Source organism: Macroventuria anomochaeta (assembly GCF_010093625.1).
Source record: "Macroventuria anomochaeta strain CBS 525.71 unplaced genomic scaffold BU25scaffold_23, whole genome shotgun sequence".
Lineage (NCBI taxonomy): Eukaryota > Fungi > Ascomycota > Dothideomycetes > Pleosporales > Didymellaceae > Macroventuria > Macroventuria anomochaeta.
Window position 1 is genome coordinate 178,399 of NW_022985384.1, and position 26,817 is coordinate 205,215.

General features: G+C 53.5%; 11 protein-coding genes across 11 annotated transcripts; 6 read left to right on the forward strand and 5 right to left on the reverse strand.

The window, feature by feature from the left end:
- Positions 1 to 95: 95 nt before the first annotated feature.
- On the reverse strand, positions 96 to 4,662 carry BU25DRAFT_472709 (multidrug resistance protein-like protein 2; the record flags this gene model as incomplete). Its single annotated transcript, XM_033710858.1, has 4 exons — positions 4,150 to 4,662; positions 3,437 to 4,100; positions 354 to 3,392; positions 96 to 284 (listed from the first exon to the last, which is right to left on the reverse strand). The coding sequence occupies exons 1-4, from the start codon at positions 4,626 to 4,628 to the stop codon at positions 96 to 98; spliced, it is 4,371 nt and encodes a 1,456-aa protein (XP_033560094.1). The 5' UTR covers positions 4,629 to 4,662.
- Positions 4,663 to 4,960: 298 nt separating this feature from the next.
- On the reverse strand, positions 4,961 to 5,975 carry BU25DRAFT_492454 (DUF757-domain-containing protein). The gene is made up of 3 exons (XM_033711641.1): positions 5,774 to 5,975; positions 5,402 to 5,723; positions 4,961 to 5,355 (listed from the first exon to the last, which is right to left on the reverse strand). Exons 1-3 carry the CDS (start codon positions 5,856 to 5,858, stop codon positions 5,301 to 5,303), a joined length of 462 nt encoding a protein of 153 aa, XP_033560095.1. The 5' UTR covers positions 5,859 to 5,975; the 3' UTR covers positions 4,961 to 5,300.
- A 122-nt stretch (positions 5,976 to 6,097) lies between these two features.
- Positions 6,098 to 9,878, forward strand: BU25DRAFT_371037 (WD domain-containing protein; the record flags this gene model as incomplete). The annotated part of the gene is made up of 4 exons (XM_033703969.1): positions 6,098 to 6,118; positions 6,166 to 6,626; positions 6,701 to 9,017; positions 9,064 to 9,878. 4 exons carry the CDS (start codon positions 6,101 to 6,103, stop codon positions 9,766 to 9,768), a joined length of 3,501 nt encoding a protein of 1,166 aa, XP_033560096.1. The 3' UTR covers positions 9,769 to 9,878.
- Positions 9,879 to 12,693: 2,815 nt separating this feature from the next.
- On the forward strand, positions 12,694 to 15,777 carry BU25DRAFT_105599 (uncharacterized protein). Its single transcript, XM_033700286.1, has 3 exons — positions 12,694 to 12,837; positions 12,967 to 13,189; positions 13,242 to 15,777. The coding sequence occupies exons 2-3, from the start codon at positions 13,157 to 13,159 to the stop codon at positions 15,693 to 15,695; spliced, it is 2,487 nt and encodes an 828-aa protein (XP_033560097.1). The 5' UTR covers positions 12,694 to 12,837; positions 12,967 to 13,156; the 3' UTR covers positions 15,696 to 15,777.
- A 1,806-nt stretch (positions 15,778 to 17,583) lies between these two features.
- On the forward strand, positions 17,584 to 18,731 carry BU25DRAFT_344722 (Metallo-dependent phosphatase; the record flags this gene model as incomplete). The annotated part of the gene is made up of 4 exons (XM_033703010.1): positions 17,584 to 17,760; positions 17,812 to 18,213; positions 18,291 to 18,590; positions 18,645 to 18,731. 4 exons carry the CDS (start codon positions 17,584 to 17,586, stop codon positions 18,729 to 18,731), a joined length of 966 nt encoding a protein of 321 aa, XP_033560098.1.
- On the forward strand, positions 18,602 to 19,549 carry BU25DRAFT_105679 (uncharacterized protein). Its single transcript, XM_033700288.1, has one exon. The coding sequence runs from the start codon at positions 18,763 to 18,765 to the stop codon at positions 19,333 to 19,335; it is 573 nt and encodes a 190-aa protein (XP_033560099.1). The 5' UTR covers positions 18,602 to 18,762; the 3' UTR covers positions 19,336 to 19,549.
- Positions 19,550 to 19,982: 433 nt separating this feature from the next.
- On the reverse strand, positions 19,983 to 21,828 carry BU25DRAFT_432488 (uncharacterized protein; the record flags this gene model as incomplete). Its single annotated transcript, XM_033708723.1, has 3 exons — positions 19,983 to 20,313; positions 20,361 to 21,108; positions 21,159 to 21,828. The coding sequence occupies 3 exons, from the start codon at positions 21,826 to 21,828 to the stop codon at positions 19,983 to 19,985; spliced, it is 1,749 nt and encodes a 582-aa protein (XP_033560100.1).
- Positions 21,829 to 22,232: 404 nt separating this feature from the next.
- Positions 22,233 to 23,202, forward strand: BU25DRAFT_412162 (uncharacterized protein). The gene has a single exon (XM_033706734.1). The coding sequence runs from the start codon at positions 22,237 to 22,239 to the stop codon at positions 23,122 to 23,124; it is 888 nt and encodes a 295-aa protein (XP_033560101.1). The 5' UTR covers positions 22,233 to 22,236; the 3' UTR covers positions 23,125 to 23,202.
- Positions 23,203 to 23,352: 150 nt separating this feature from the next.
- BU25DRAFT_105625 (uncharacterized protein) lies at positions 23,353 to 24,299 on the reverse strand. The gene has a single exon (XM_033700287.1). The coding sequence runs from the start codon at positions 24,012 to 24,014 to the stop codon at positions 23,454 to 23,456; it is 561 nt and encodes a 186-aa protein (XP_033560102.1). The 5' UTR covers positions 24,015 to 24,299; the 3' UTR covers positions 23,353 to 23,453.
- Positions 24,300 to 24,320: 21 nt separating this feature from the next.
- BU25DRAFT_395977 (thioredoxin-like protein) lies at positions 24,321 to 25,090 on the forward strand (the record flags this gene model as incomplete). The annotated part of the gene is made up of 2 exons (XM_033704809.1): positions 24,321 to 24,465; positions 24,532 to 25,090. Exons 1-2 carry the CDS (start codon positions 24,371 to 24,373, stop codon positions 25,088 to 25,090), a joined length of 654 nt encoding a protein of 217 aa, XP_033560103.1. The 5' UTR covers positions 24,321 to 24,370.
- A 112-nt stretch (positions 25,091 to 25,202) lies between these two features.
- Positions 25,203 to 26,556, reverse strand: BU25DRAFT_105725 (NAD(P)-binding protein). Its single transcript, XM_033700289.1, has 3 exons — positions 26,128 to 26,556; positions 25,742 to 26,075; positions 25,203 to 25,667 (listed from the first exon to the last, which is right to left on the reverse strand). The coding sequence occupies exons 1-3, from the start codon at positions 26,374 to 26,376 to the stop codon at positions 25,408 to 25,410; spliced, it is 843 nt and encodes a 280-aa protein (XP_033560104.1). The 5' UTR covers positions 26,377 to 26,556; the 3' UTR covers positions 25,203 to 25,407.
- Positions 26,557 to 26,817: the final 261 nt, after the last annotated feature.

Sequence of the window (26,817 nt, forward strand, 5' to 3'; positions counted from 1 at the left end):
AAAACCTACGAAAGCCAAAAGCATGCATACAAATCCTACATCGAAAACTCCGGATACATACAAACTAACAAGAACAATTACAAAAAAGTGAACCCCTACTCCGCCGCCTTACCCTTCCACAACCTCGCAAAAGCCCCACCCCTCTTCCTCTTCAACTCCGCGTACCCGCCTTCCTCGACTACCCTCCCCTTGTCCAACATGACAACGTGATCTGCGATACTCATCATCTCCTTCGCATGCGTAATAATGATGACCGTCATCTGCTTCTTCTTCTTCTTCCTCTTCTCCTCACTCTTACTCCCCTTTCCCCTCGCCCTCAGCCAAACCGGGCTCCCAACAGCCCCATTACTCACCTCCCAATCCTCATCCGCCCAGAGTCCACCGCCCCTACTCCTCGGACTCATTGGCAGGCCAGTTGTGTCGTCGTGCTTAGTCGCGGAGGACACGAGGCGTTGCACAGTTTCGCGGATGGTACTCGCTGCCACGGCATCAAGCGCACTCGTCGCCTCGTCCAAGATGAGGATATCCGGGTTCCTGACCAGCGCGCGCGCGATGGCGATTCTCTGCGCCTGGCCGCCAGACAACACCGTGCCGCCGTTGCCGATCAATGTCTGGTACCCGTTGGGCAGGCTGTCGATGAACTCGCTCACACCGGCTGCGGCGGCCGCGGCGCGGATACTCTCCATGTCTGACTCTGGGCTGGACGGGGCAAGTGCGTATGCGATGTTTTGCGCGATGGTGCCGGGGAAGAGAACGGGTGTTTGGCTGACGATGGCCATGTGAGAACGTAGGGAGCCAGTGTGTAGTGTCTCGATGCTTTGCCCGGAGATGGAGAGGTCTTTAGCCGAGGAGGCGAGGAAAGTATGAAGACTTGCGTTTGTGGGGTAGAGTTTCAGTAGAAGGGCAGCGACAGTGGACTTTCCGGAGCCGGAGGAGCCAACGATAGCGGTGCAGGAGCCGCGCGGGATGGAGAATGAAATGTTGTGTAAGACTTGGTGGCCTCGGCGGGTCGGGTAGGTGAAAGATACATTGTTGAAGGAAATGTCGCCAGCGGATTCGATCTTGAGGGTCCCGTGATCTTCGTGGGAGATTTCGGGGAGGCAAGCAAGACGGAGAAGGCGTGCCCCGGCTTCTCGAGAGATATTGACTTGGGTCAAGTATTGTGACATCCCGCTGATATCGTTGATAGACAGCATAAGGATCATGAATGTCTCCGTGACCTTGAGAATGGAGTGTTCCTTGCGGGAGATAAGCCATGCGCCAAACCAGAAGAGAGCGATCGTCACAAAGAGGACGGAGGAATTGAGAAGGCCGAAAATGGATCCGGAGTAGATAGCGCGCTTCGTACCAATGTTGACAGCGTTTGTCGTTGCTTCCTCGTACTTCTTATGAAAGTGGTCTTCCAAGGTTAGGCAGCGTACTGTACGAATATTGACGATTGTCTCGTGAAGGACTTGGCCAACATTGTCGGCAGCCTTGTTCGCAAGGGTTTCCCAGTGACTGCTGATCATATTGTATGCCTTTATAACAGCAAGGACGACAGGCACTGCTGCAAGGGCGACCAGCGTCACTTTCCAGGAAATAGCCAAGCTCCAGGTGACGGATATCACCATCACAAGGAACATGGCAAGGAAGATACCCATAAAGCGTCCAGGCAGGTTGCGGGCTTCCTCAGCAAAGTAATCCAGAGACTCAGCCAAGCATGGCATGCTGTTCCCTTCCTTGTCGAAGAACTCGCGAGGCTGCGCAAGTATACGCCTCATGGCCTCAACTTTCAGTGCTTGGGTCCATGATTGTGCGACGCTATCGAAGAGATAAAACATGAGGTAATTCGCAAGGCTATCTGTCACAGCAATGCCTAGTATGATCAGCACATACCTGATAGATTCAGCTTTCGTGTCTTTGACGGCGTAGAAAGTGGCAAGCAACTGTGAGAACACCCAGGCGAATACTGGAGTTGCGAGGGAATGTACCAGCGTTGCCAAAACGGCGGCGAAGAGAGCGAGTCGCGAGCGCCAACCAAGGATGGGCCATACAGTCCTCAGAATGTGCGTGATAGACAGAGAGTCTGTAGGAAGCTTTGGCTCATCGGTAATTGTCTCACGACTGAACCTGGACCGAAGTTTCCTTCGCCTTGAATGCTTTACGGGCTGAGGAAGGTGCGACATGTGGACCGTAGCGATAGACACCGGCTTCGGGTAAGCAGAGTGAATTGACATCGGCCGTGACGATGCTCTGGAAGCTGGTCTTGAGCCGTAGTCCTTCTCTTTGAACGAGTGCATCTCGGTCATGCGATCGTTGAGGAGGGTCCTGGATGTGCGTGCAGTGTTGAACTGATTGGTCATAAAGACATCCGATACGGGTGACAATGTCTCGGGTGGTGGCTCGAGCGAAACTCGATCAGCGTTGAAGAAGTCCTCTTCATCAAGGTTACTGCTTTCTTCATCAGCCACTCTCGTCAGCCTGTTGTCTATTCTGATGGCGACAGTGTCAACCCGGCCCAGTGCGCTTTCACTATGGAAGGACGATAGTACAGACTGTCCGAACAAGGCTGCAGAGAGTGGCCGTCTTGCTAGTGTAGGCCTGATCCACGAATCGCGATAGAGAGACCTAATTTCATTCATTTGAGCGTCATCGAACTCATCGTCTGATAAGTATTCGCTTTGAATGTCTTCCTTTTTTCCTTCGTTCGATGCAAGGAAAGAGTGGAAGATCCCAGGTTGTACCTCTAGATCCTTACGATAGCCTTCTTGGAGCACCTGCGCTTTTCCGAGAAGATAGAGGAAATCATGCGCCTGGATCTGAGACAAGTCGTGCGTGATGACTATCGTCGTCTTTCCCTGACGCCATTCGCGTATGGCATGGAGGATCATGGCTCGCGTGACATAGTCGAGAGCACTGGTGGACTCATCCAATATCAACACAGGTGTGTCGCGTATCCGAACACGCGCCAAAGCCATCCTTTGCTTCTGTCCTCCACTCAGAGAGCTTCCGTTCGCGCCAAGATTGGTCTCGAAGCCTGCTGGATGACCCTTCACGATCGGATCCAGCATAGCAAAGCTGACCGCGTTCTTGACGTCATCCATCGTTACAGTCCGACTTTGATCACCTAGAGTGATGTTGTTATGGATGGTGTCGTCGAACAAGACACTGTGCTGCTCCACCAACGTGACATTTTGTCGCAGCCAGTGAACGTCTAGCTCGTTAAGCGGCACATGATCCAGCAATATCTGACCCGAAGACGGCTGGTAGAACCGAACAAGCAGCTGGCCTAGGGTGCTTTTGCCCGAACCGCTTTTGCCAATGACGTATGTTGTTTCTCCTGCTGGGAAGAGCAGAGTTACTTCTCGAAGAGCGATCTCGTCAGTTCGTGTGGGATAGGAGAAAGTGACCTGATCTGTTAGCATAACATGAGAACTATTCGAGGTCGACTGACGTTTCTGAATTCGACATCACCTGGACAGCTCAAAGGTTTGAACTCTCCTTGAGATTCGTGTGGCCCATCCTCCTTAGACATTTGCTCCATCAAAGCTCGAAGTCTAGCTCCAGAGACCTTGCCTTTCTGCATGACGATAAATTGTGGGAGGAATCCTGTGATAGCTCCTATGGCCAACAATGCTGCCCAGAATGTAGTGATCACACTATTGATGTCGAGGGCCCCAGTTCTGGTCAGGTGCGAACCGTAGGCGAAGCCTTGGACAAAGACCGTGAAGGTGAAGAAATGTATCAGCCCTATTTGCATAGATCGCAAATTCGCCACGCGCTTGTACAGGGTGGCAGCCAGAGAGGTAGCCTTTGTGAAGACTTGCAGCTCGTGGCTCTCGCCATTGAAGCACTTGACCGTCTCGATACTTTGTATGGCGTTGGTGATATATTTCAGCGCCTGTTGAAGCTGGTCCGCCTGATCGTGCGCTCTTGCAGATAGTTTCTTCGATAGGAATGCTTCTGCGAGGTAGACCAAAGGAACTGTACAATTGATGACGAGGGTCAGCTTCCAGGAGTAGTAAAATGCTACCCCCAGAGCTGCAACCGCGGCGATAGTGCACTGAAGCGCTTCACCCAGCGGTGCAGATACTGACAGCTGCAGATCGCGAATGTTCCTGGGGATGCTTAGCCATACAAGCACAAGCAAAGATCATGGCTGCTCACATCTGAATGGTAGGTAGGAATGCGGCGATGCCGCTTTCCCGCAAATCGAACCATGCCATGTCCTTTCGAACAAGCACGTCGAAGATCCTGGTTCGCGCACTCTTCGCTTGCAATTCCCCGAACAGCAGGAAAAAACAGAAAAACACGCTGTTGAGAACCCAACTTGCTGCAGCGACACCAGTCATGATCAAACAGAGCCTTGTGACTTCACTCAGTAGCTCATCGCCGTCGAGATTTCCAGCACCGTAGTCCGAGTATGCGCTAAAGATGCGGCCGTATATCATGGAGAAAACGGGTAGGGTGGCAGCAGCAGCTGCTGCGCTTGCGAGCGCGCTGATTAGCACCGTAATGTGACTGGTTGTGGTGAAGCCGAAGAGCGCCCTCCATCCCACCTGCGAAGCAAACTTTTGTTCTTCATCGGCTTGCGTAGTTGCCTTCTTCTCTCTTTCGGGGTGTTCGGATTCTGAGGTTGTTGCCATGTTGACTGAAACGGACTCGAAGTTCGCAAGACGAGAGTAGAGGGTCAGACCTTGGGTCAAACAGTGAGGGCGAAACGGTGCAAACACGATTGTAAGTGAAGACAACGAATTACCACATTTGGCGTAGCGGGTGCTCTCTGCATGTCCAGCCGGCGCATTGCTGATCTCGAAGGACTGGTTGCGTCTGTCACTTTGTTTGGCCTTGCTATTGTTTCTGGCCACACACCACCAACGGATGGTTCGTGCAACAGCAGCCCCAGCATTTTCGCAACGGCACACTGCGAGAACATATTGAAAGACATATCGAAACGGATGATGGACAGAAAGTTATGCGAAGTAACCAGGGTTTGCGTCAATTCGTTAGATGTACACCATCGCAGGTATTGCAACTTGGCGGCAACCCACACTCATGTGTGAGAGCTTTCCAGCACAAACCCAAACACTATCTATTGTTGCTTACAACATCGATCGAGCCGGGCAAAGGCATGGCGATGTGAGCAAGACGGCGAGAACGATTACGGTATACGGTCATCTGTACGTGGCGACGGCTTGAGGCATACGGCAGGACCGGTAAGCTACTACGGACAAGTCCCGGCCCGCAGAATACCAATGCAGGACGCTTTCCACCCTTTGTGTGACTTGCAGTTAGGTCAGGTCATGCCTTGGACTTGTCTATTTGCCCTGGTGAGCCTGCTCGTAGACCCAGTCGTTCAGGCCCTGGCGGTTGCTGCGCCCGTCAGCTGTGCTTGCATCGACCCTAGAAACCAACTTACCGAGCGATCTCGACGGCGTAGAACTGCATGCGCACTGCAAAAATAGTTCCCTCCTGTGTGTAGTCTGTCTTGGGGCTAGCACGCAGCATGGCGCCGAAGTTGTAGTCCTCCACCGTCTTCTCGTATTGGTTGATGAAGTTGCGCCATCGCTCCTTGCCGGCCTTGCTCTTCATTTCGTCCTCATTAATTGTGGCTGACGCATCGAAGTCGGGGAACTCCTTCTGGAAGTGCTCGTAGATCTCGTCATCGAGCTTGGTAAGGCGCAGAGTGGAGCCCTTGACCTTTTCGAGGATGTTCCAATATGTCTCCATGTGCTGGACGACTGCGCGACCTGTCAGCAAGGACACAAGTTGACTGTGTGGATTTGCGCACCCTTCACCGCGAACTGCTTCTCAATGTCCTCGAAGTTGTCGGCATGCTCCGGGTTGATCTGCGCGCCTGCTGGTCCGAGAGACATCTTGGGGGTATGTGGGATGTTGGCGATTTGTATGTGGGGGATGGTGTGTAGTGTGAGAATAGTACGACAGCTCTAGACGTGTTGGCAGTGCCGGTCGCAAAGTGGTGTAAATTTCGTGTCGAGAGTGAGAAGCTTCGTCATACCCCGCGCCACAACGCAAAGCAGGTGCAGTGCGGGGCTGATTAAACACCAAAAAAATCCACGACAAGCTGTGGCTTTCGATCCGATTACATTGCTCGCCAATGTCACCCACACTTCACGTGAGTGCTCGATTGTCCATCTTCCAGAGTGGGGCTAACTCATCCAGCATGAAAGCACTCATGTACCAGTGACGGCATTAGCCTCATGCGGAGCGCTTTTGATCGCCGCGGAAGGACCATTTCTTCGATTCTATCACGCCAAGACTTTTCGATTTATTACGTCCAGACGCGTCTTCAAGGCTCAGGCTGTTCATGGCATATCAGTCTATGCCGAAGAGCTTGACAATGTGACGAAACTCGTCGTTTGGGGCGGACGTCTCGTCCGGGCCCTCCGACTCAATCCCCCCCGATTCAACGCCCCGACTGACGATCGTGGCCAAGAGCCCATGTCTCTGTGCCTGTCAAATGTTGTGAAAGCCCCCGACTGGATACTTGACCTCGCGCCTCGGATGAGTAGCCTGGACGACGAAAATGTGTACAATCTAGGCATTTGTGCTGCTGTTACCGCTCACAATGCACTTCTCGAGCTTACCATACAGTATCACAATGGATCAACACCTGCCTCAAGGTAGGTCACACTTGCTTCCTGTTGCCTTCCTTTACCGAGTCGAAAAATCCAAGCTTTACTGACCACTGTGACAGCTCCTTGAATCTTAACGTCTCTGCGCTCACGGCAAGCTCACGTTCCATTTTGTACTCTGCACATCTTCTCTGGGAGTCATCTAACTGCATACTCGTTGCTGCTGGCACAGCGTTCGGCGAGATCATGTACTGGTCATGGAGCAAGCCGGCCCAAGGTGAAGCAATTTCTCGGATTCATCAAGTCTTCCTTGGTCATGAAGGCTCGATCTTCGACGTTCGCATCTCGAAAGAGCTGCAACGCGGGTGTTGCGGCAACCTAAAGCGAGTCATTGCTTCCTGCAGCGACGACCGTACAATTCGTCTCTGGGACGTTTCTAATGTGGACGTCAATGCCACCAATGGGCAGGTTGTAGACCAAGGTGCCGAGGCGCAGCGGACACGTCACACAGGCTTCAGTGTCGCGGCTACTGAAGCACAATCCGACAGTTCGAACTGTCTTGCGATTGGGTGGGGCCATACCTCGCGAGTCTGGAAAGTGCGGTTCTTAGACTCGTCACCTTGCGATGGAGCATTAGCTCTTCTATCGGCCGGTGAGGATGCTACGTCGCGCGCATGGAAGCTTGTGGCCAGCACAGGAAAAGGAGATACCATACCGTGTACACTACAACAGACCAACTGTGCCGCTTATCACAATGGTAAGAACATATGGTCTATGACCACCTACCGTCAACCTGCTGGTCCAGTACGCGTCGCCTGCGGTGCTGCTGACAGCAAGCTTACCACTCATCCACTGCTTGGTGTGAATCAACGCGCACGAGGTCACGGCACCACGGTCGCCGAGTATACTGTGCACGACCTACTTCATATGGCACAGCCCTCGGCGACAGTCAATGAAGCCTATCAATCTGCGAAAGCTTCGAAGAAAGCTGATTCGATCAGAAGCTACTGCTTCATCCTCAGCACGACATTTCTGCTCGTCACGAATTCCGGCAAGATATTAGTCGAATCATTCAACTCGGATACTGGCTCAGGTCTGCAAAGTAGTCTCACGACATCGACCTTGGTCGATCTGTTGGAAGATCTATCAGGCTACTCAACATGCACCAGCGTGCCTACCTACGGGGTAGCGTTTCTTGCAGGCACCAAGGGTAGTGTCTATATGTATTCGGCACACGACTCGGCTCTGAAAACCATCCTCACGGTCACCGGCAAAGTCGGCTCTCTGTTCGCCACAGACACATTCTGTGCTGGAGGTCGAAAGCAACTCGTGCTTTTGGTCACCCTAGTCGGGCAGAAACAAGCTCAATTGGTTTTCATCGACATAACCATGGGCCTATCACCTTTGAGCTCAAAGATCGTTTCGGTACCTGTGTCGGACATCTTGACAGGTTCGACTATAACAAGCATGTCCGTGATAGAAACAGATTTTGAGAACACATTCCTTTTCCTAGGGTTCCGTCGCGGGTCTATAGGATTGTATACCATCTCGCAAAATGCCACCAGTCCGGAAGCTAGTCTCTTCAGGATCATCGAGAAAGTACATGGAGACGAGACCATCACTGCAATGAAGTTCAAGGCGTCGCCCGAAAGCGCGTCAGTGGGTCATCTATTTTCAGTCGGACGCGACGGGTGTCTCGCTGTGCATCTCATTGACCTATCGAAGAACACCGTCAAGCTCGTCCACGATCTGACCTTGCCGATTGGACTGCACATTGAAGGCTTGTATTTTCAAGACAATCATCTGCTGGTGCATGGGTTCTCGAGCAAGAAATGGGTCTTGTACGACATCACTTCTGAAGAGGAGGTCATGGGCATTGAAACTGGAGGTGCGCACCGCAGTTGGGCATTCCAGTCAAGATCGAACTCCTACAACGCACAAGGAGGAACATTGGTGTGGACAAGGGCGTCTAGCCTGCACGTTTACAGTCAGGAAGGCTCGAATCATGGCGTCATACGTCCCGGTGGTCACGGTCGTGAGATCAAGGCAGTAGCAGTGTCTCCCCCAAAAGACTGCTCTGTCTACTGCGTAAGGCACCGAGGTCTGATCGCCACCGGTGCTGAGGATACAGATATCAAGATCTTCCAGTACGCCAACGGCGAACTGGTGTGCCGTAGAACGCTCCGCAAGCACACCACGGGAATCCAACACCTGCAATGGTCTGACGACTGTGAATATCTCTTTAGCAGCGCCGGATCAGAGGAATTCTACGTATGGCGAATTCGAACTCTAGATACTGTCGTTGACATCGGAGTGATCTGCGAATTTGTTTACACGCCGGAAAGCGAATTTTCGGATTTGCGAATCATGTCCTTTGACGTCAGTCGATGCGGCAGCGCTTATACAATTGCGATGGTGTTTTCAGATTCAAGCATAAAGGTCAGTATGATCATCCAGATATAACGATATGGCTAACCTTATGTAGACATATCGCTACGATCCGACAGTCGCAACTAAATGGCAGCCTCTAGCTAAGGGCACCTACTTCACTTCCTGCCTGACGCAATGCACTTTCCTTTCGCCAACCAGCCTGCTGACAGCTGGCACAGACGGCCACGCAGTCCTCTGGTCTTTGTCTAGCGAGCCTGTACAGCCGTCGACCTCCGCTCTCAAGTGGCACCATCCCGCACGAATCCACCAGAACGCGTCGAAGGCTATGTCATCTCATGTCAATGGCGACGGCACAACACTCATTGTTTCTGGCGGCGATGATGGTGCCCTTGCATTCCTGCTCGCTTGTCCTGCCGCATCGGATCTATCAACAGCAGCACAGGGAGCCTACGCGTCGCCGCCGGTACTTGTAAACCGCGCGCACGGCTCTGCGATTACAGCGTGCACAGTAGTCAACCTTCGATTCCACATATTCGTTCTCACATCAGGCAATGATGAGTGGGTTCGCCTATGGGAGGTTGTCATCAATGACACAGATGCCAGTGACACAAGCAAGACTAGATCCGATAAATTGACAATCAAGCGACTGTCAAAGGTCAAAACTAGCGTTGCTGATGTCTCAAGCATGGCGGTGGTGGATAACGATGGCGATGCAATAGCGAGGGTGCTGGTGTGTGGTGTCGGGATGGAAGTCATCCGGTTAGACCTATCGCCGGGTGGGGAGAACATGAGATCATGAGAGAAGCCAACATGCTTGTTTGAATTGTTTATACCCCGAACGTAGAACCCTGGTATTCTGAGTCTACGGAGGAGCTCGTTCTTCTGAGCATTAGACAATTAGATAAGTGGAACTGCACTAATCTTGCAGCATCAGCCAACAGCAAACAAAAGCTTTAGATTAGAATTAATGTGATCTTCAAACCCCAGGAAACGTTTTGGACGTCTTTGCATGAAGATGTCGACATGCGTGATACCAGCTCCGACGTGTCGGCGGTAAGCACCACCACCAAATCCCATAGTGGCGTGATTGGCTCAGCTCTCATAATGTCTCGCATCAGTGTCGTGAGATGACAGCACCAGCAGTACCAGTGGGCAGCACCAGTGCGTGGAGCACCCAAAAGCTTGTCTCTCACCATCTGTAGACGATGTGGGGAATTCTTCACCACACAAGGACCAAGATGCACAATGATGTCAACATCGGACTCGAGAGGCTGGGTACGGGCGCCAGCACAGGGAATCCGGCACTTGGGCGATAGCCGGGGCTAATAGCTGAGGGACGTTGGGCATGTGAAGATCTGCGTCTGCGTCTACCCAAGAGGCTGATGGGAGAATGATGTGTGGTTCTTTGTTAGAGATCTGGGAAGCCGGGCGTAAGGCTTCACCGCTAATTGGGCGAATCTCGTTGCAAAGCGAGTCGAAGCTGCAATGTCTCAGATTTGAGATCGAATGACTGTAGAAACATTGGCTTGTAAATACAGAGAAAGAAAGAGCGATTCGCTGCAAGATTGTCGATAATGTGGATGCACTGTGACGAGTTAGAGTCCCCGTCGATTGTGAGGCTGCATTGCATCCACTGCATCCAATGGCAAGCTCTGAGTGCTAGTCGGAGATGTTGAACCCCACGGGGCCGTTGCGCGCTCAGTAATTGATCTAGCGGTGAAGATCGAACAAAGCCGAAGTATGCCAGTGCTGTTGCACTGCATGGAACGGCTGTCGGGAAAGTGTCGCTTAGCGGTAACGGTTGGATCAGGCCTCCACAACCAACAGTCAAGTCCAATGGTTGGTGGTGTGAAAAACTTAGCTGTTGGTGTGGTTGTTAAGATCGCGCGATCGCTGGTCGAAGGTACATCTACAGCGTGAGTGAGGGGCATGGTGTTGAGGGGCAGATGGGCGTAAAGCGAGCGCTAGCCGAATCTCCGAGCAGACACCTACAGGGATCTGATTGCTCAAATCCGCCTGTCATTAGGAAAGGCAAGTGGGGTATCCAGGAAGTTTACTGAAATGTGCCCTGACGAAGGACGTCCGCATCAACGTGGTCTGAGGCGCGGGAAGATGGGAACAGACATGATGCGAACCATGCTCGTCGAGTACGGCGATCCGCCTGTTGGCTGTTGCACGGTGTTTGCTGAACTGCTTCGCCGTTGTAGCCAGCTAATCTTGAAATCTGCAAATGGGCGCCACGAGCACCCTTGTAGACGGTGTGGTCTGTGCATAGCGAGTGCGTAGCCAGTTGAGTGGTGTCGGTTGACGGAGAAGGATTGTAAGGGTCCGGCGCTACCTTGGTGTTTGATATCCAAGCCTTGTGTTACTCGGTTCGCGTATCAGCTTGCAGCAGCGCGGTAGCCGCAGGATTGCAAAGCCTGACAGCAGTCAGATGAGCACTCTCGTGGACTGCCTGTTATGGCATGTCTGGAGCGCTCTGGACGTAGCGAGGGAGAGACGCCTCAAGCTTGCAGCAGTCAGCGGCGTGCAGAGCGGTTGAGGTCAGATTCGATGGATGCGGCGGACGCGGGCCAGGGTCCATCAACCTGACCTGACTCGGCACGTTCAAGATTGCCTCATGTGTCCATGATGCACGGCCTGTGCGACGACAGCTTGACCACCATTGTGACCGTGTGTCGCAAAGGTGTTGAGCGAAGTGGAGCGTTGGCTGTTTTCAATGCGCAAAAGCTTCATATGCAATCTCTTGACGAGCAGCGAGGTGAGCACTGAGCAGTATCATTATCGTGCAGCCGTCTGCCGTCAGGCTCGAGCAGGATTAGAGATGGTCTCGTCCTGGTTTTCCCTATTTGATAACCGGCTAGCGCATCTGCAACCGGTGGTGCTCGGCGCAACCCTCCGAAGAAAGCCATGGCTGGGGGGTCCCATCACGGCATCCTTCAGTGAGCACCTTCCGCATGCTGCGATGTGGATGCTCGCACAGCGTCGAACGGGCGCAATGTGGTTGCCCACTCTGCTCTCGTCGCATAATCGTCGAGATAGTTCAACGCGATGCATCACGAATGACAGAAGCTCGAGTAAGTAAATAAGGCTCATCGATGCCCACGATACCTGATTGTGAAGTTGCAGCACGCCTGAGATCCAAGCGCAGAGGATGCAGGCATGGGTGGTCAGACTAGCGCTGCATGTCAAGAGATGGCTCGTCCCTCTGGCCAATTGCGAGCCCAAAGGGTCTCGAGGGCTTGTGTGTTTATCGACGGCCTGTCCGCTGTGATGCTGCCTTTGGGCTGACATGTTGCCCGTGGTGTGGTGTTCTTGTCCTCACCGCGGTTCATATCATTGCCAGCTTGCCTGGGTCTGCATTGTATTCAAGCACCATCGAGCGTTAGACTTGACCCCAGCCGTGTTGCGCAAGCCTTGTCGTTGAGCCCCTCCAGATCGCCCCGGGAGGTCTGAACACGGCAGCCCGTGATCGGAAAAGGCATCTAATTTCTTGACATACGGCCGCTCACCAGCGCTTTTCTCTGTTCATATTGTAAACAACGCACCCCCCTGCGCTGCTCCAGCGTCGACGCCCTCCTCTTCTTGCACCCTGCTGCATCAGCGAGCGCGTGCATCGGGTTGCCCTTTTTCTTCCTGACCAGTGTCGCGGGCGCAGTTCGGACGCTCGTGCATCTCCTGCACGAACCTGCACCTTTCTTTGGCCGACCGCTGGAACACGCAGCTTAGCTGCTCCTCCTGTGCAACCCGCCGCCTCCAGTGGGCTGTCTTTCCGTGCGCCGTCGCTGCATAATATCTAGCTCTCTGCCAGAGCAATTTTATCGTCACCTAGGTCTCCTTACCTAGGGCATCAGGAGGAAGTCAAACGGTATGTACCTCGAGTCCGCGCCGGCTACCCCCACCGAGATTGCCAAGATTTGCCGGACAGCAACAATGCCCTGCGGCAACTGCGCCCTCTCCGTCTGCAATTTGTCTGCACTGCTGACTGTCCAAGTAGCATCCAGGTGACTTCATCTCACAACGTAGGTGCTCTGTGAAGGTCCCGCGACCCAACGTGACTAGCGAGTACTGCCTCGACGTCGAGTCCTCCCCAAGCGACCTCTACAATAGCGGGCGCCCGTCTATATACCCTGCGTGCAGACACTCCCGGAGTTCTATATGCAGTCAGTGTCTGCTAGCCATAAATCATGGACACAGAGGATGGACAGGTTTTCATTAGAGTGCGTGTGCACCACGAGCGCTGTTCATAGGATTGATACTGATATGCTGCAGAACTTGGCGTACTTTGTACGAACACACGAGAAAGCGCTTGCAAATGCTCTGCAATTGCAGCGACAAGCTCCCAAACATGGCCAGAGCAATCCGATCTCCCCCTCCTCGCCTACGGGCCCCTCAAGCCCCCCAGCCTCCTCCTCTTCCAGTGTCTGGGCTGCAGCTCTTTCGCTGCCTTCTTTGACGTTCACCTCGCCCACGATCAAGCCAGCGAAGTTGACCTTGACACCGCATCATCTGTTTTACCTGCTCTCGCGCTTCGAGGACACCTCCATCCCTGTGGGACCCATGAATGTTAGACTGGAGAACATCCACACAGACGCCTCACCAACTAACTACGTATCGTTCCTCAGCAACACTCAGCGTCACAGGCAGAAGAACTCGGACGGTAACTCGATCCACTCGGTCTCGAGTGTGCGCAGTGTCATGTCAGGCATGTCGTCGCTCTGGTCGAGCTTGCGGATTGGATCGAACAGTGCAGCTAAGGCTGAGAAGCAGAAAGCCTTGCTTCAGGAGGATCTGAGATACCTGTACTCTGCGTTCACCAAGATCCCGTGTCTGCGACTGGCCCCAGATCACAAAGCTCGCCTGATAGCAGGGTACGAGGAGTTCCCTTTCGACACCGCTGTGCCACTGTTCGCCTTCAAGAATGTTACAGCGCTGGAGATCTACGATGTCGACTTCCGCCAATTCTATGGATGGGACCGACTCGCTGAGAATCTTCGCAGTCTTACTGTCAAGCGAGCAGGTGTTGATGACCCTGCGGACCTTCTCATCAACATTGTCCTGGACGACATTGACAAGCGCCGCAGACGATCCGCGAAAGCACCTCACTCCCCGTCGGTACCTTGGCCTACAGCGAGTCCTACTGCGAAACACGCGCACCTAGCCCGATCCGAAGAATCGCCGCCGTCCTCACCCAATGCTCCCAGCAAGCAAGGATCGAGCCCCCGTAACTCTGATGTTATGCGAGACTTCACTGGGAAAGCACCTGCGACTCAGCGTCAGCGAAGTTCTTCTCCTTCTCGACCCACCAGCTCTCGACACGGCTCCAGCCATGCTCACGGTCACGGAAGGAGTACTGCGCCGAACTACCGACGCTCTTCTGGAAGCTCAGCTTCGAGCGTGCGATCAAACACACCAAGGGGAAGTTCGTCGAATCTTCTTTCCCTGGGCTGGTTCCCTTCGACAAAATGGCGCTTTCTAAGGCATCTGAGTCTGGCTGACAACGCGCTCACAAACATATCTTCTAACAGTCTTGCGCCGCTTACGAACACCCTGCAGTCGCTCGACTTGTCCGCCAATCTTTTCAGCGAGATTCCAGATAGTTTAGCCACTTTGACTTGCCTGCGTGCTCTCAACCTTTCAAACTGCATGATTGAGGGCCTGCAGTCCCTGGGCCATAACCCATTACCTGCAATCACCACACTGAACCTTCGTTCCAATCGTTTGTCGTCACTGGCTGGCATTGAGCGCTTGTTGTCATTGGAACGAGTCGACTTCAGAGACAACAACCTGACGGATCCCACCGAACTGGCACGACTTACCGTTATACCTGACATGACCGAGATTTACGTCCATCGCAACCCGTTCTGCAAGTCCTACCCTAACTACCGAGTCACAATCTTCAATCTGTTCCGCAAAACACCTGGCTACACTGAGGATGTTATAATCGACTCCACCGGTCCCAGCAATGCTGAGAGGAAGCAACTCGTTGATCGAGCGCCTGAGCTCCCAGGCGTTCCTGTCGTTAAACCCCCGGTCGAGGACGAAATACCCCCACCTCATGTCCCACCAAAGATCGTCAAAGCTCTCGACTCCACGACCGACGAACCTGACAGGCTCAGGCGTTCTGGCTCGCTACAACGTCAGAAGAACACGCGGAGTTCGCAAGCTGCGCAAGGCTCACAGCGGAAGAAGAAGGGACCAAAACGGAGGATCGTCGAACTGTCGCACGCTGAGGCGATGCAGCAGTCAGCTAGCTCTGGTCTTACTGGTTTTTCGTACGATGACACCTCGGCAAGGACACCACCCAGGATACAAAAGTCTGTTACGGACGTCACAGTTCAAGACAAATCTCGTTTTGAAGAGCCACAGAATGGGCAGATTACTGGCGACCCAACCAAGAGGCCCTCTCTGGACGAGCGGGTTGTCATAGACACTACCCACACTACGCATCAGCAGTTGCCACCAATCGATACCACAACCGATAGCAAAGCACCACAACTTCCCGAGCAAGAGTTCGATATGAGCAACGATCTATACAAAAAGAAGATCGAGGCACTTCGACAGGATTTCGGCAACACCTGGCTGAGTGCATTGGGTGACGAAAGCTGGGACCCGGCAGCGTCAGGCCTCTCCCAAGAGCGAGGTTACAACTCGCCTCCCATACAACCAGCGCTACCCCGAACGCCCAGTCAAGGGATCGTCTCAGGAGGTCGTACACTAGGCTGAAACCTCACCACCTTGATCTAATCACTTTTGCGATACCCAAAAGATTTGTCTGTTTTTCAGAATCTGCGCCCACCTGTTCACTAGGTGCTGTCAGATTGTTTTGGTTTTTGTCATATCTTTGCTGTTCCATTTCACGCAGATCACCTCTCTTGCATGGCGTTGGATGGATTTCGATTTCCAAGGACTTGAGCGCCTGCGTCACGCTCGTTGTTCTTCTGCGTTTACTCTCACCTATATCGATACACCGGCGGCATTTTCATCCCCAAAAAGGCTGGCTGTGCTTGCATTTCCTGCGTGGTTCAATGGACCTGTTATGACCTTGTCTTTGTACCATTAATCATCTCATGGCGTTATTTGGGCTTGGAAGACTCTCTGCTTTCTGTTTGCAAACATGGCTCATCTAGCTTGGCTTGTGAGCAAAGAAGGGGCGTTGTTTGACTTATTGCATAATGAGGAGCGGATACTTGGACACGATCTTAAGTAGCTGCACAGTCAAATGTGACGATGATGTCCATGGCAAGATAGAAGGTCTTCGTGATTTGCACAGCATTGCAATGTGTCCACACGTGATTCTTACATTCACTCCGCTCCGCAACAATTGATGAGCAGCAGAAGGTGTATAGAATTTCAGTGCAGCCAACATCGAATACCTTCGCACTGACGTATGTTGAGAAGCTGAAACAGTTTGTGTAGTGACCTCACCGCATTGGTGCGTATAAATACTCGGTGCATGAGGGGACGCGCCGAGCTCGCCTGAAGAGCCGGCGGCCAAGTCTAGAACGAGATACGGAGCTCAATGTCACTGGGATGCTCTCAGACGGTCGCAGTGAACAATCGTGAGTGGAAGGTCCTGAAAGCATCATAGCAGCAGTGTGCAGAGTATCAAATCATGCTGTGCTCGCTGACAGGACTTGTGAGTGCACAAGAATGCACATGTAGACGTTGGGTGAAGCTGCTATGTAGCGCGCGTGAGTGGGCGGTGCACAGGATGATGACAGAGCGCTTGAGTGGTTCAGTGCAAGCCCTGTTCCCAAACATGCGAGCCTCGCTTCCTTCGGATTCAGACACTTTTCACTTGCCCTCTGCCTCAGCTCCCAAATACGTCCCAAGTATCTCCCATTGCTTCCCTCGTCGTCGGCCGCGCGTTCTCAGTTGAGCCTAGCTCGTACTTCTCTGCCAAGCGCTAGCCCAAGGACGAAACAATCCAGGCAAAACTACTACACGGCGACGCTCTACCACTCGCACCACCCACCTGCCCCGACTCTCGAGTAGCAAAAGCTTTCAGACGCACTTCCCTGCCGTGCAGCATCGAGCACCACCACGCAGCAACCGCCTCTTGACCCCGCATTCCACGTCGCAGCCAGGCGGTGAGGTTCCGTCCCTCAGCATCCCACTCAACACCGTTCGGCCACAACGCCTCAGTGCCCCGCTCCCATCGCGCCCTCAACCGCCCACCGCACAGGTATACACTTGAGCACGTGCATAATTGACGGTACCGACTCGCGAGTCACTCCTAGCGTCGAGTCGACCCAGCACTGCCGCAAGGCGTCTCTGAGGGGCTTTGAGCCATTCTTCATACAGCGCCCACCACTAGCGACCAGTGTCTACACGGACCGGCCCATCTGCACTTGAGGTACGTTGGACTCCCCCTCGCTGTGCATGCCTATCTACACCTCCCGAGAGTGGGCATGTGCGCTGGTGGCAGGCACGACATGGACTCGGTCCCTGCAACGCGGCTTTGTGTCAAACAGAGCTATCCATGCTAACAACAGATGTCCAGGGAAAACATCTTTCGAGTTAACGCGCTCCTTCTCTCCGACCCCACCCACGCGAGGTTCTCCCTTGCTCCCTCTCATACCCTATACTAAGCCAGTAGCAAATCACAGCTATGGCCGAGAACGAGGTAGACCTCGACTCTATCATAGACCGTCTCCTTGAGGTCAGGGGCAGCAGGCCCGGCAAGCAGGTTCAGCTGCTCGAGACTGAAATCCGCTATCTGTGCACCAAGGCGCGAGAGATCTTCATCTCGCAGCCCATTCTCCTCGAGCTCGAGGCACCAATCAAGGTCAGTGAAAGTCAACGACTCTAAAATCTTCGCTGACAATGAACGAAACAGATCTGCGGAGATATCCACGGCCAGTACTACGATCTGCTCCGACTCTTCGAATATGGCGGCTTCCCTCCTGAGGCCAACTACCTCTTCCTCGGTGACTACGTCGACCGTGGCAAGCAGTCGCTAGAGACCATTTGCCTGCTCCTCGCCTACAAGATCAAGTACCCCGAGAACTTTTTCGTCCTCCGCGGTAACCACGAGTGCGCCTCAATCAACCGTATCTACGGTTTCTACGACGAGTGCAAGCGAAGATACAATATCAAGCTATGGAAGACGTTCACCGACTGCTTCAACTGCCTGCCCATCGCTGCTATCATCGATGAGAAGATCTTCACCATGCACGGTGGTTTGAGCCCTGACCTGAACTCCATGGAGCAGATCAGGCGAGTCATGCGACCTACTGATGTGAGTGATCCTGCGTCGACCCGTCACTTCGACCACTATACACGAAAAATACAATGAGCTCAAGCTGACTTGCGCAGATCCCTGACTGCGGTCTTCTCTGCGATCTTCTGTGGTCTGATCCTGACAAGGATATCACCGGCTGGAGCGAGAACGACAGAGGTGTCAGTTTCACATTCGGTCCCGATGTCGTGTCACGCTTCCTGCAAAAACACGATATGGATCTTATCTGCCGTGCCCATCAGGTCGTAGAAGACGGCTACGAGTTCTTCTCAAAGCGGCAACTCGTCACATTGTTCAGTGCGCCGAATTACTGCGGTGAATTTGACAATGCAGGTGCGATGATGAGCGTCGACGAGAGCTTGCTATGCTCCTTCCAGGTATGTCCACTTGATCCTGGATAGTAGGACCAGACACTAATATTGTATCCATAGATCCTGAAACCTGCCGAAAAGAAACAAAAGTACGTACCGAAGTTCAGCAACAGCAGACCGTCAACTCCTCGTAGCAAAGGAGCTTGATCTTTTCCTTTCAGTCACTCATTCAGAACAAATGCCAACAATCATTACAGCAGGTTTGGACGCCGATAGACAGCGACATCTCGACAGCCCTCCCGAGTCCCGACGCCGATCTAATTTTGCGAGTCCGACCCCAGCATATTCGAAATCGCCTTCGCACCCATGGCAACCCAATTACTCTTCGACATTTGTACGCCAACACCCCTTTCCCAGTCTTTGTATGCGAGAGCGGCGCATCACATTCTGTAACGAGTACCACGATTGCGAACTGCCTCGGCACTACCAACGGCGCTTTAGACGGTCTGACGCACTTCGCTTTGCCTCTCGTGCTCGCCGGCGAAACAAGAGGTTGAAGATCAGAGGTCGTTTGCTGTGTTCGGAAGGACAGAAAAGAGGACATGACTTACGGCTGCGCTACGATCACGGTTGTCACATCGGCTACGGTTTCGCATGGCTTTCTCTCAATACGTTGACATTCTTGATCTGGGCTGCGTGGTGTGGGAGCATTTGGAAGTCTCATGGGTGGGCCTCATCAGCGGGCTTGTTTCTACGTTTGGTCCCCACTCTGTTTCGGGCGGAGGACGAGGCTTCAACACTCGATCGATAATGTCTGTCATTTCTTTACTTTGTCACGTTCAATGAGCAACCCTTTGGGGATGTAAGCTATGAAAGCGGTTCACGCGTATGCATCATTTATCATGCGTCTGGGTGCCTCTCGTTCCTCTCGTTGCTATGCCGGTCACCATGATTCACACGGGTTTCTTTACTATCAGACAGGTCTTCACAGCTCCCGTTCGACGCAATGCAATATCTTTACACTCTATCATATCAATGAACATTCCTTGGCCCTCGTTTCGCTCACTACAGCCCGGTACTTCTTCCTAGTTCTATGTACCGGCACCGTTCCTCTCCAAGTACCTGCATCCAGTTCACACAGTCAGTCACTATGCCAAGGTTCGACACAGGCCGTCAGCAAGTCGAAGCTGCGGCAGCCACGTTAACTCCTCAGTGCAATCGAATCCCAACTGCTCTCAAATATGTCCCAGTAGAGTCAGGCCTCATTTCGCAGTTCTCATGCACCACCCTTCGTCTTTTGGCTGAGACGGCCCTGCTTCACATGAGACTTGCCTCTGCCTCTGCCACTGCCAGATGCACGCACAACGTCTTCACTTTGATACATCGTAAGTCAGAATTTGCAATACATCTTCGCGTTCCCATCTACTCTACCATCTATCTATCCTCCGCCCCAGCCATCTACGCAGCCAACCTCCACGCCCTCAAGGGCAGCGCCTGTATTCGCATAACAGCGGGCTTGATGTACCCCCAGAACGTGACAACGCCAACGATGATACACAGTATGTTTACAATATAGTACCCGTCGGTTGTGACATTGCAGACTCCGCCGCCGTTGATGCAGCGGTGCTTGTCGCCTTCTAGAGCACACGAGAATGGCTGCGTGACGAGCGGGCCTTTGAGCAGTTCGGTTTTAGGGGGGGTGGAAGGGGGAGAGCAGGTAGCGGAGGTGAACATGTCGACGGCTTTGAGGATGAAGAAGCGCGGGAATGTGCCGCCGAGGTTTGAAACGCTGTGATCATGTTAGTACCGCGTTCTGAGAAGAGGGGAAGTACGTACGTAGCGAGCAGCGTCATGTAAGTACCGCCGATTACCGGATCAGAGATCTTTGCATGGAAAGCGCTGACGGCCACGAACATGACCGTGTTCATAAATGTGGAGAGGACGTGTTCCGCGATAACGAGGAGTAGGAATCCGCCTGTTGCGCCGTCGGCGGGGAAAACGGATACCACGAACTGCGCAAATCCTGCTGCGACCAGGCGGCCGACAAAAGACCAGCACCAAATATGCATGGGCGGATATGTCTGGCACCATTTGCCAATGTAGTAGCCCAGGAACACCTCCACAGGGAAGTCGACGAGAATGACGAGGGAGAGTTCTTCCTGCTTGAGGCCCTTGTCGAGGAGTTTCAAGCTAGTGACCGCATCGTTGGCCTGGAAGCCGATTTTGGCGATCAGGTGGATGATGATGAAGGACTGGATGTTCTTGAGCTTCAAGATGCCCCACATTGTTTTGTAGACATCCTTGATGCCATCGGTGTTGCGGTCGCGGTCTTCGCGCTTCATGAGCGCCAGGCCGAGGGTTACGAGGAGGTACGCCCAGCCCCAGAATGTGAGGTAGCCGTCGAGTTCGAGCAGACCAGTTTCGGCGGGTGCGCCGGCAGGGCGGAACCATTTGTTTGCGAAGTCTTTCGAGTTGAAGGCGAGGAAGACGGTGTACGAAAGGAATTGGCCGGCTGTAAGGCCGACGGTTTGGGCGGTCGAGGCGTATGCGAGATTCTCTTTGGACAGAAGTGTGAGGGCCCAGCCTGGGTGTGTTAGCTTTGATACTCGCATAGTGTCCAGAATTGCAGCTCACCATCTACGGCAATGTCCTGCGTTGCGCAGAGAAAGACGAGGGCAAACCACCACCATGTGAATGTCCATACACGACCGTCTGACTCGCCAGCCTCCGTCATGAGCCTGTTGATGTTCTTTCCTAACCAGATCATCGAGAAACCAGAGATGGTCTGGATGGGCAAGATCCAGCTCTTTCTTCGGCCAACGTTAGGGGACCAGACAGCATCCACAATCGGACTCCAAAGAAGCTTCAACGAGTAGGGATATGCGGCCAGCGAGAAGACGCCAATGGCCGAATACGAGACGACGTTCTTCAGCAGAAATGGGACTGAGCCGTGCGCCAAACCCATGGGAATGCCCTGGAGGAAGTAGAGCAGCACGAGGAGTAGGAAGTTGCGCTGGTCCTTTTTCGACAGCTCAAAGAAGCCTTTCGAGGGGCCCTCCTCAGCGTCCAATGGCGGTACGTCGTCGTCGAGGGTGAAGGAGTGGCTGCTCATGAGGCTCGCTGCCTGGCTGGAGGGCGAAGTGCCGTCGATGCTCGCATGCTTGCGGCGATGTTCGAGAATAACGCCGTTCATGGTCGCGCTGGTGTTCGCATGTCCGTTGTTGCTCTCCTTTCGCAGCGAGTCGGTGGAGCTCTTGCGTGGTACAGAGCCGCGGTTCTTGGACCTCGAGGCGCGTTTGCTCATCTGTGGGAAGCTTGCGTACCCTTCCTGGAGGAGTGCTCGGAAACCTCCGGGTTTGAAATGAGCCGGGTATACGGGAGTGGAAATGGAGCTGTGAATGCGATGGGCGCGTTAGGTGTCAGGGACTAGGGAAGGTGCAATGAATAATGTGTAAAAGGGAGAAGGAGCGACTTGGAAAAGTAAAAAGAAATGTGTAGAAGACCGTAGTACTCGAATGCGGGCAGCACTGGTACAGTGACGGTGCTGTGACCCTTGTTCCTGGATGGGAACCGTGTCCTCATTCTATTAGCGGCCCCGGGAGGCGACGCGGTTCCCACACGTCAACCCTGTCTGGCACGTGCGGTCGCGTTCGGCAGTGCTTGGTATCAACCTTGGACTTGACGTTGCGACAAGACAAACAACACCTCCACGATGGAGTCTGCCGACCAATTGGACTCCGACATCAGCGACCTACATGCCCGCATAGCGACGCTAAAAGCACACCGCGCAAACCTATGCTCAGTCCTCCTCTCGCAGCCCCACCTCGCGGCGCGTCTCGGTAACGATGCGATCGCAAAGCGCATAATCGACCAGCAGTCGAAACGAAACCTCGAGAACACATATCGCGCCTGCGCAGGTGTGACCGCGTACAAAGTCAAAGACCCCGATCCATACGCGGTAAACAATGGAGACATACTTGGCATCAGCATCGAGGTGCCTATCAACGGTGGCTTCGTCGACACCTACCACATCCTCTTCACACTGAACAAGCACGGAGACTCGAAACGATTGAGAATCCACAAACACACGATACCGTCCTGTATTCCATTACAGCAGCTAACCAATAAGTGGTTACCGCAAGGCGCAAAGGACGGCGATGGCGCAAAAGATCCAGAGCAGGACCTTGTCAGGTTTGGACGAGCAATGAGGAGAGAATTGGTCAGTTGGCATATGCGGTTCCAAGTTGTACAGGATCTGAGGAAGGAGGCAAAGCTGCCCGATACGCAGGCAGAAGATGATGTTGGAGTCGATGTCATCTCTGGGGGCAGGGTGCTGAATGCGTTTGTGAGCGATGACAGCTCAGATGCCGAGGAGGATGATGGCAATGGCCCAATTCGCATCTTGGATATTGAGGCAGATGCTGCCGTTCGGCAGGTCACGGTCACTTGGTCAGACGGACGCACGGCAGTACTCGTGGTCACCAAGGACGGCAGGGTCGAGAAAGCTATTTGCCGGGCAAAGGGAGGAAGCCGAGATGTTGTGTCAAGCACAAAGGCTGTTGGACCACTCAGCGGCTTGCTGCGCAGGCTTTCGGTTTAGGAGAAGCTTGATTTGGTGGTCTCACAGCAGGCGTTCGCTGATATTTACTTACGATACCCAGAGCCTTGAATGAACAACGCAATTCTTTCACGTGGATTCCATGTTCTGTATGAGACAAACCGGATATGGTGCTCGCTTGTGAAACAGCTGTACTTGATTCCCAACCATGTCGTGCCAATAAGGTGCTCACAGCGCCGCAATCGGCCGAACATGGCCCGTGAGCTTCGACTCAATGCAGGACCATCTCGATCAGCGTTCGTCATGTCCAAGACTTTTTGAAAATTCGTTCATGTCTCGATGAGCAGCGTGAAGCTTTGTAAACGTCCGGACTAGAACGTGAGCACTTTGTAAGAATCCCATGACTCGAGATGCCGAGCGCTTAGCCACTCGCATCCATCCACGAGTCCACGACAGAAGAAGTGCTCCACCTGTGCGCCCCGAGGACCGTCAAAATTGTCCAAGGGCTCACGGAGGGCATGCAAGCGTGGGGAGAGACGGCGAGAGATGCCGCTATCAGACGAGCATCTGATAAGACAAATCTCCACGCTAGTGATCCTTTCAAGGCGTCGCGTCAACTTGCACGTACATTGCGCGAAGCCTCGTGATCGGCAAGACGCGGCTCTACTTTCCAAGCCACTCTCCTGTGACTTCATGCAGGTACCGCGTCTTCCAAGGGTTCGATAAGACGGCGCCGTGCTGGCTCTCTGCACCGCAGAGCCGCAGTGACATCGCAGGTGGGTTGCGTCGTTATCAGATGCAGCACAATGCGAGCGACTAAGGGCAGATAAGTGGACACAGCATTGCGCCATGAGCACTGTGTAAGCAGGCGTGCCTGGACCATGATGCCGAAGTCGCCGATGACGGAAGTTTTGTAACGGGCCGCTGCACATGCTCGTGGCCAGGCAGGATCAGAAAAGTCTTTAATAGACTGATGCGTCCCTTGCACAGGTGGTTCACCATTGCACTACTGCTATATAATTCACCGCCCTCGTCTGCTCCGAGCCCGCCACACCGACATCCGTCCGACATCTACCTACGCCCTAAGCCCAAACTAGGCACGCGTTTTACCGTCTTGTTGCAAATTATCTGCTGATATCTGCTCTTGCGGTCTTTTATTTATTTCTCACCTACACCCTAAGAATCTCGACTGCTTCACAGAAGCTGTGCTGCCAGCCAAATACTTAAGCAACCGTTACCTGACATCGGACCTCCGACCCGTTGCACTACTCGAGCTTTAAGAACCACCATGTCTTTCCCCGCCTACACACCCAAGGCCCGCGTGCAGAGGCCTGCGCCCGCCTTCTCTGGCACCGCTGTCGTTGACGGCACCTTCGAGGGTGCGTTCACCTACTTTCTATAAGGCTCATTCGTTACAATGGGAGCATGCTAACACTATACAGATGTCAGCCTCACCCAGTACACATCCAACAAGCAATGGCTTGTCCTGGGCTTCGTCCCCATGGCCTGGACCTTCGTCTGCCCGACCGAGATCCTCGCCTTCAGTGACCGCGCCTCCGACTTCGAAGCGCGCGGAGCCCGCGTCGTCTTCGCATCCACAGACTCCGAGTACTCGCTGCTGGCCTGGACCAGCGCCTCGAAGAAGGACGGCGGCCTCGGCAAGATCAACATCCCGCTGTTGTCGGACAAGAACCATACCATCAGCAAGGACTACGGCGTTCTGATCGAGGAGGAGGGCATTGCGCTGCGCGGCCTGTTCCTCATTGACCCCAACGGTGTGCTCCGCCAGATCACCATCAACGATCTCCCTGTTGGCCGTAGCGTTGACGAGGCCCTGCGTCTGATCGACGCCTTCCAGTTCACAGACAAGTACGGCGAGGTTTGCCCTGCGAACTGGAACCCGGGCATGGACACCATCAAGGCTACGCCCGAGGGCATCAAGGAGTACCATAGCAAGAACTTGGATGAGAAGATGAGTGATGCCAAGGCTACCAACGGCACTCACTGAGCGTGTTTTGAGGTATCACTGGAAGCGTCACTGTGTTGCATTATTTTGAACCGGCATTGCGGATGGCGCTAGTATAGACATGCGTTTGAGACGGCGACGACATGCTTGCTTGGGGCAGGTGTGAGAGTGGCTGTTTGTAGATCGTAGAATGGCATCAATAGACTTTTAAGCCTTGGGACACCTTCAGACTCACAATTGCCGAACTCATTGTATTACGCAGAGGCATCATATCGCATTGTGCTCTTATTGCTAACGTTCGTAATCGTCTGCAAAGGTCACTCTTCCAGAGACTACACAGTCCTTACACCATCTCCCCTCTACTGCTTCTCAGTGTGCTCCCACCCCAGCACCTTCTTTACCTTGTCCGTCGTCCAAAAGGCAGCATTACCCTCCAGTCCCTCACGAATCTCAGTATCAGGGTAGTACTTCTTCGCTAGCTCCTTCGAAGGCGTCATCTGCGTAGTATCAGGCGCAATGACGTTGAAGATCTCCGCGCCCTCATAGTTATCTGCCTTCTCGAGCGCAGCAAGACAGGCGCGCGCTGTGGCTTGCGGGTGCACCCAGCCCCATAACTGGCCTACGTGTCAATTAGCATACGGTCCTGGAGTATTTGATGGGTTGAAACAAGGAGGACTTAGGGAGGATACGTACCAACAGCAGCCTCCTGCCAATTCTCATCATGCTCATCCTTGACATCTTCCTTCGGCGCGACCTCATGGATGCGCATCAGCGCAATCTTGGTCCCAGGGAACCAGTTCACGAACGCTCTGGCCTGGGTTTCGGCCTCGTGCTTCGCCAGCGCGTACGAGTCGGTCGGATTCACGGGGTAGTCTTCGTCTATGGGGAAGTAGGGGAATTTCAGCGGCTGGTTGGCGTAGGCGAGGCCGATTGCGTTCACGCTGGATGCGTAGCAGATCTTCTTGATGCCGAGTTCGCCGCAGGCGCGGAACCCGTTGAAGGCAGAGTTGACGTTGTTGGAGTGCACCTAATCAGCACCATCAGTATAATGTTTCTTGGAACGAGGTGGGCGGATGTACCTTGTGGTCCTCGGTGCCCACGGGGTTTGGGATTGCTGCGAGGTGGATGACTGCATCGCAGCCCTTGAACGCTTTTACCGTCGCATCGTAATCTGATGCTGCGTCTGCTGTGCGCATTTCTGTGTTCTCGATGCCCTTGTTCTTCTCATCTGTGCGGTTGACTTGGACTGTCGAGTAGCCTGCTTTGGCGCACAGCTTAACCACCTCTTGACCGACGGTGCCTCGGGCTCCTGTGATAGCAATCTTCATGTTGTGAATCGAGTGTTTCAGTGTGGTATTCTTGGGTATGAGACTGGGGTTGATTTGGTTGTGGATTTACAGTGTGCTTTTGAGACTCTTTAGCTGTAGCTTCCGCATTTGTGTATTTACCTATTTGACTATTTGAGGAGTGACGTTGCTATGAGGTGAGGCCAAGAGCTGCCGTTGTAAGCGCAGCGGAAGCGTCGTTACTCACAGCGTCTGGCCCATCCATATGTGATGTCAATTCGGATGCTCGGTCATGAAGTATGAGTCGTCGTTCTGATCACAGTCTGTCTCATTTTTGGATGGTGCTTGTACTCAGTTCTTCAGCAAGACCATCGGGACCTGTACCCGCAGGATGTGCGACGCATGCAAACATGCACCGAGACAGCGGAGAAGCTTGTGCGTGATACTCTGGGAGGTGGTAGCAGGGTAGCTGAGCGGTCCTCA

What these genes read in the sequence shown, in the direction of transcription:
- BU25DRAFT_105625 (XM_033700287.1), bottom strand. Translation starts at nt 24,014, where the DNA reads ATGTGCAGCGGCCCGTTACAAAACTTCCGTCATCGGCGACTTCGGCAT.
- BU25DRAFT_105679 (XM_033700288.1), top strand. Translation starts at nt 18,763, where the DNA reads ATGCCAACAATCATTACAGCAGGTTTGGACGCCGATAGACAGCGACAT.
- BU25DRAFT_105599 (XM_033700286.1), top strand. Translation starts at nt 13,157, where the DNA reads ATGGACACAGAGGATGGACAGGTTTTCATTAGA. An exon ending in ATGGACAGGTTTTCATTAGA is followed by an intron (nt 13,190 to 13,241) that starts GTGCGTGTGCAC and finishes GATATGCTGCAG; the next exon opens with AACTTGGCGTACTTTGTACG.
- BU25DRAFT_412162 (XM_033706734.1), top strand. Translation starts at nt 22,237, where the DNA reads ATGGAGTCTGCCGACCAATTGGACTCCGACATCAGCGACCTACATGCC.
- BU25DRAFT_492454 (XM_033711641.1), bottom strand. Translation starts at nt 5,858, where the DNA reads ATGTCTCTCGGACCAGCAGGCGCGCAGATCAACCCGGAGCATGCCGAC. An exon ending in GAAGCAGTTCGCGGTGAAGG is followed by an intron (nt 5,724 to 5,773) that starts GTGCGCAAATCC and finishes CAGGTCGCGCAG; the next exon opens with TCGTCCAGCACATGGAGACA. An exon ending in TACGCCGTCGAGATCGCTCG is followed by an intron (nt 5,356 to 5,401) that starts GTAAGTTGGTTT and finishes TGACGGGCGCAG; the next exon opens with CAACCGCCAGGGCCTGAACG.
- BU25DRAFT_105725 (XM_033700289.1), bottom strand. Translation starts at nt 26,376, where the DNA reads ATGAAGATTGCTATCACAGGAGCCCGAGGCACCGTCGGTCAAGAGGTG. An exon ending in TGGGCACCGAGGACCACAAG is followed by an intron (nt 26,076 to 26,127) that starts GTACATCCGCCC and finishes GGTGCTGATTAG; the next exon opens with GTGCACTCCAACAACGTCAA. An exon ending in TTGGCAGGAGGCTGCTGTTG is followed by an intron (nt 25,668 to 25,741) that starts GTACGTATCCTC and finishes ATTGACACGTAG; the next exon opens with GCCAGTTATGGGGCTGGGTG.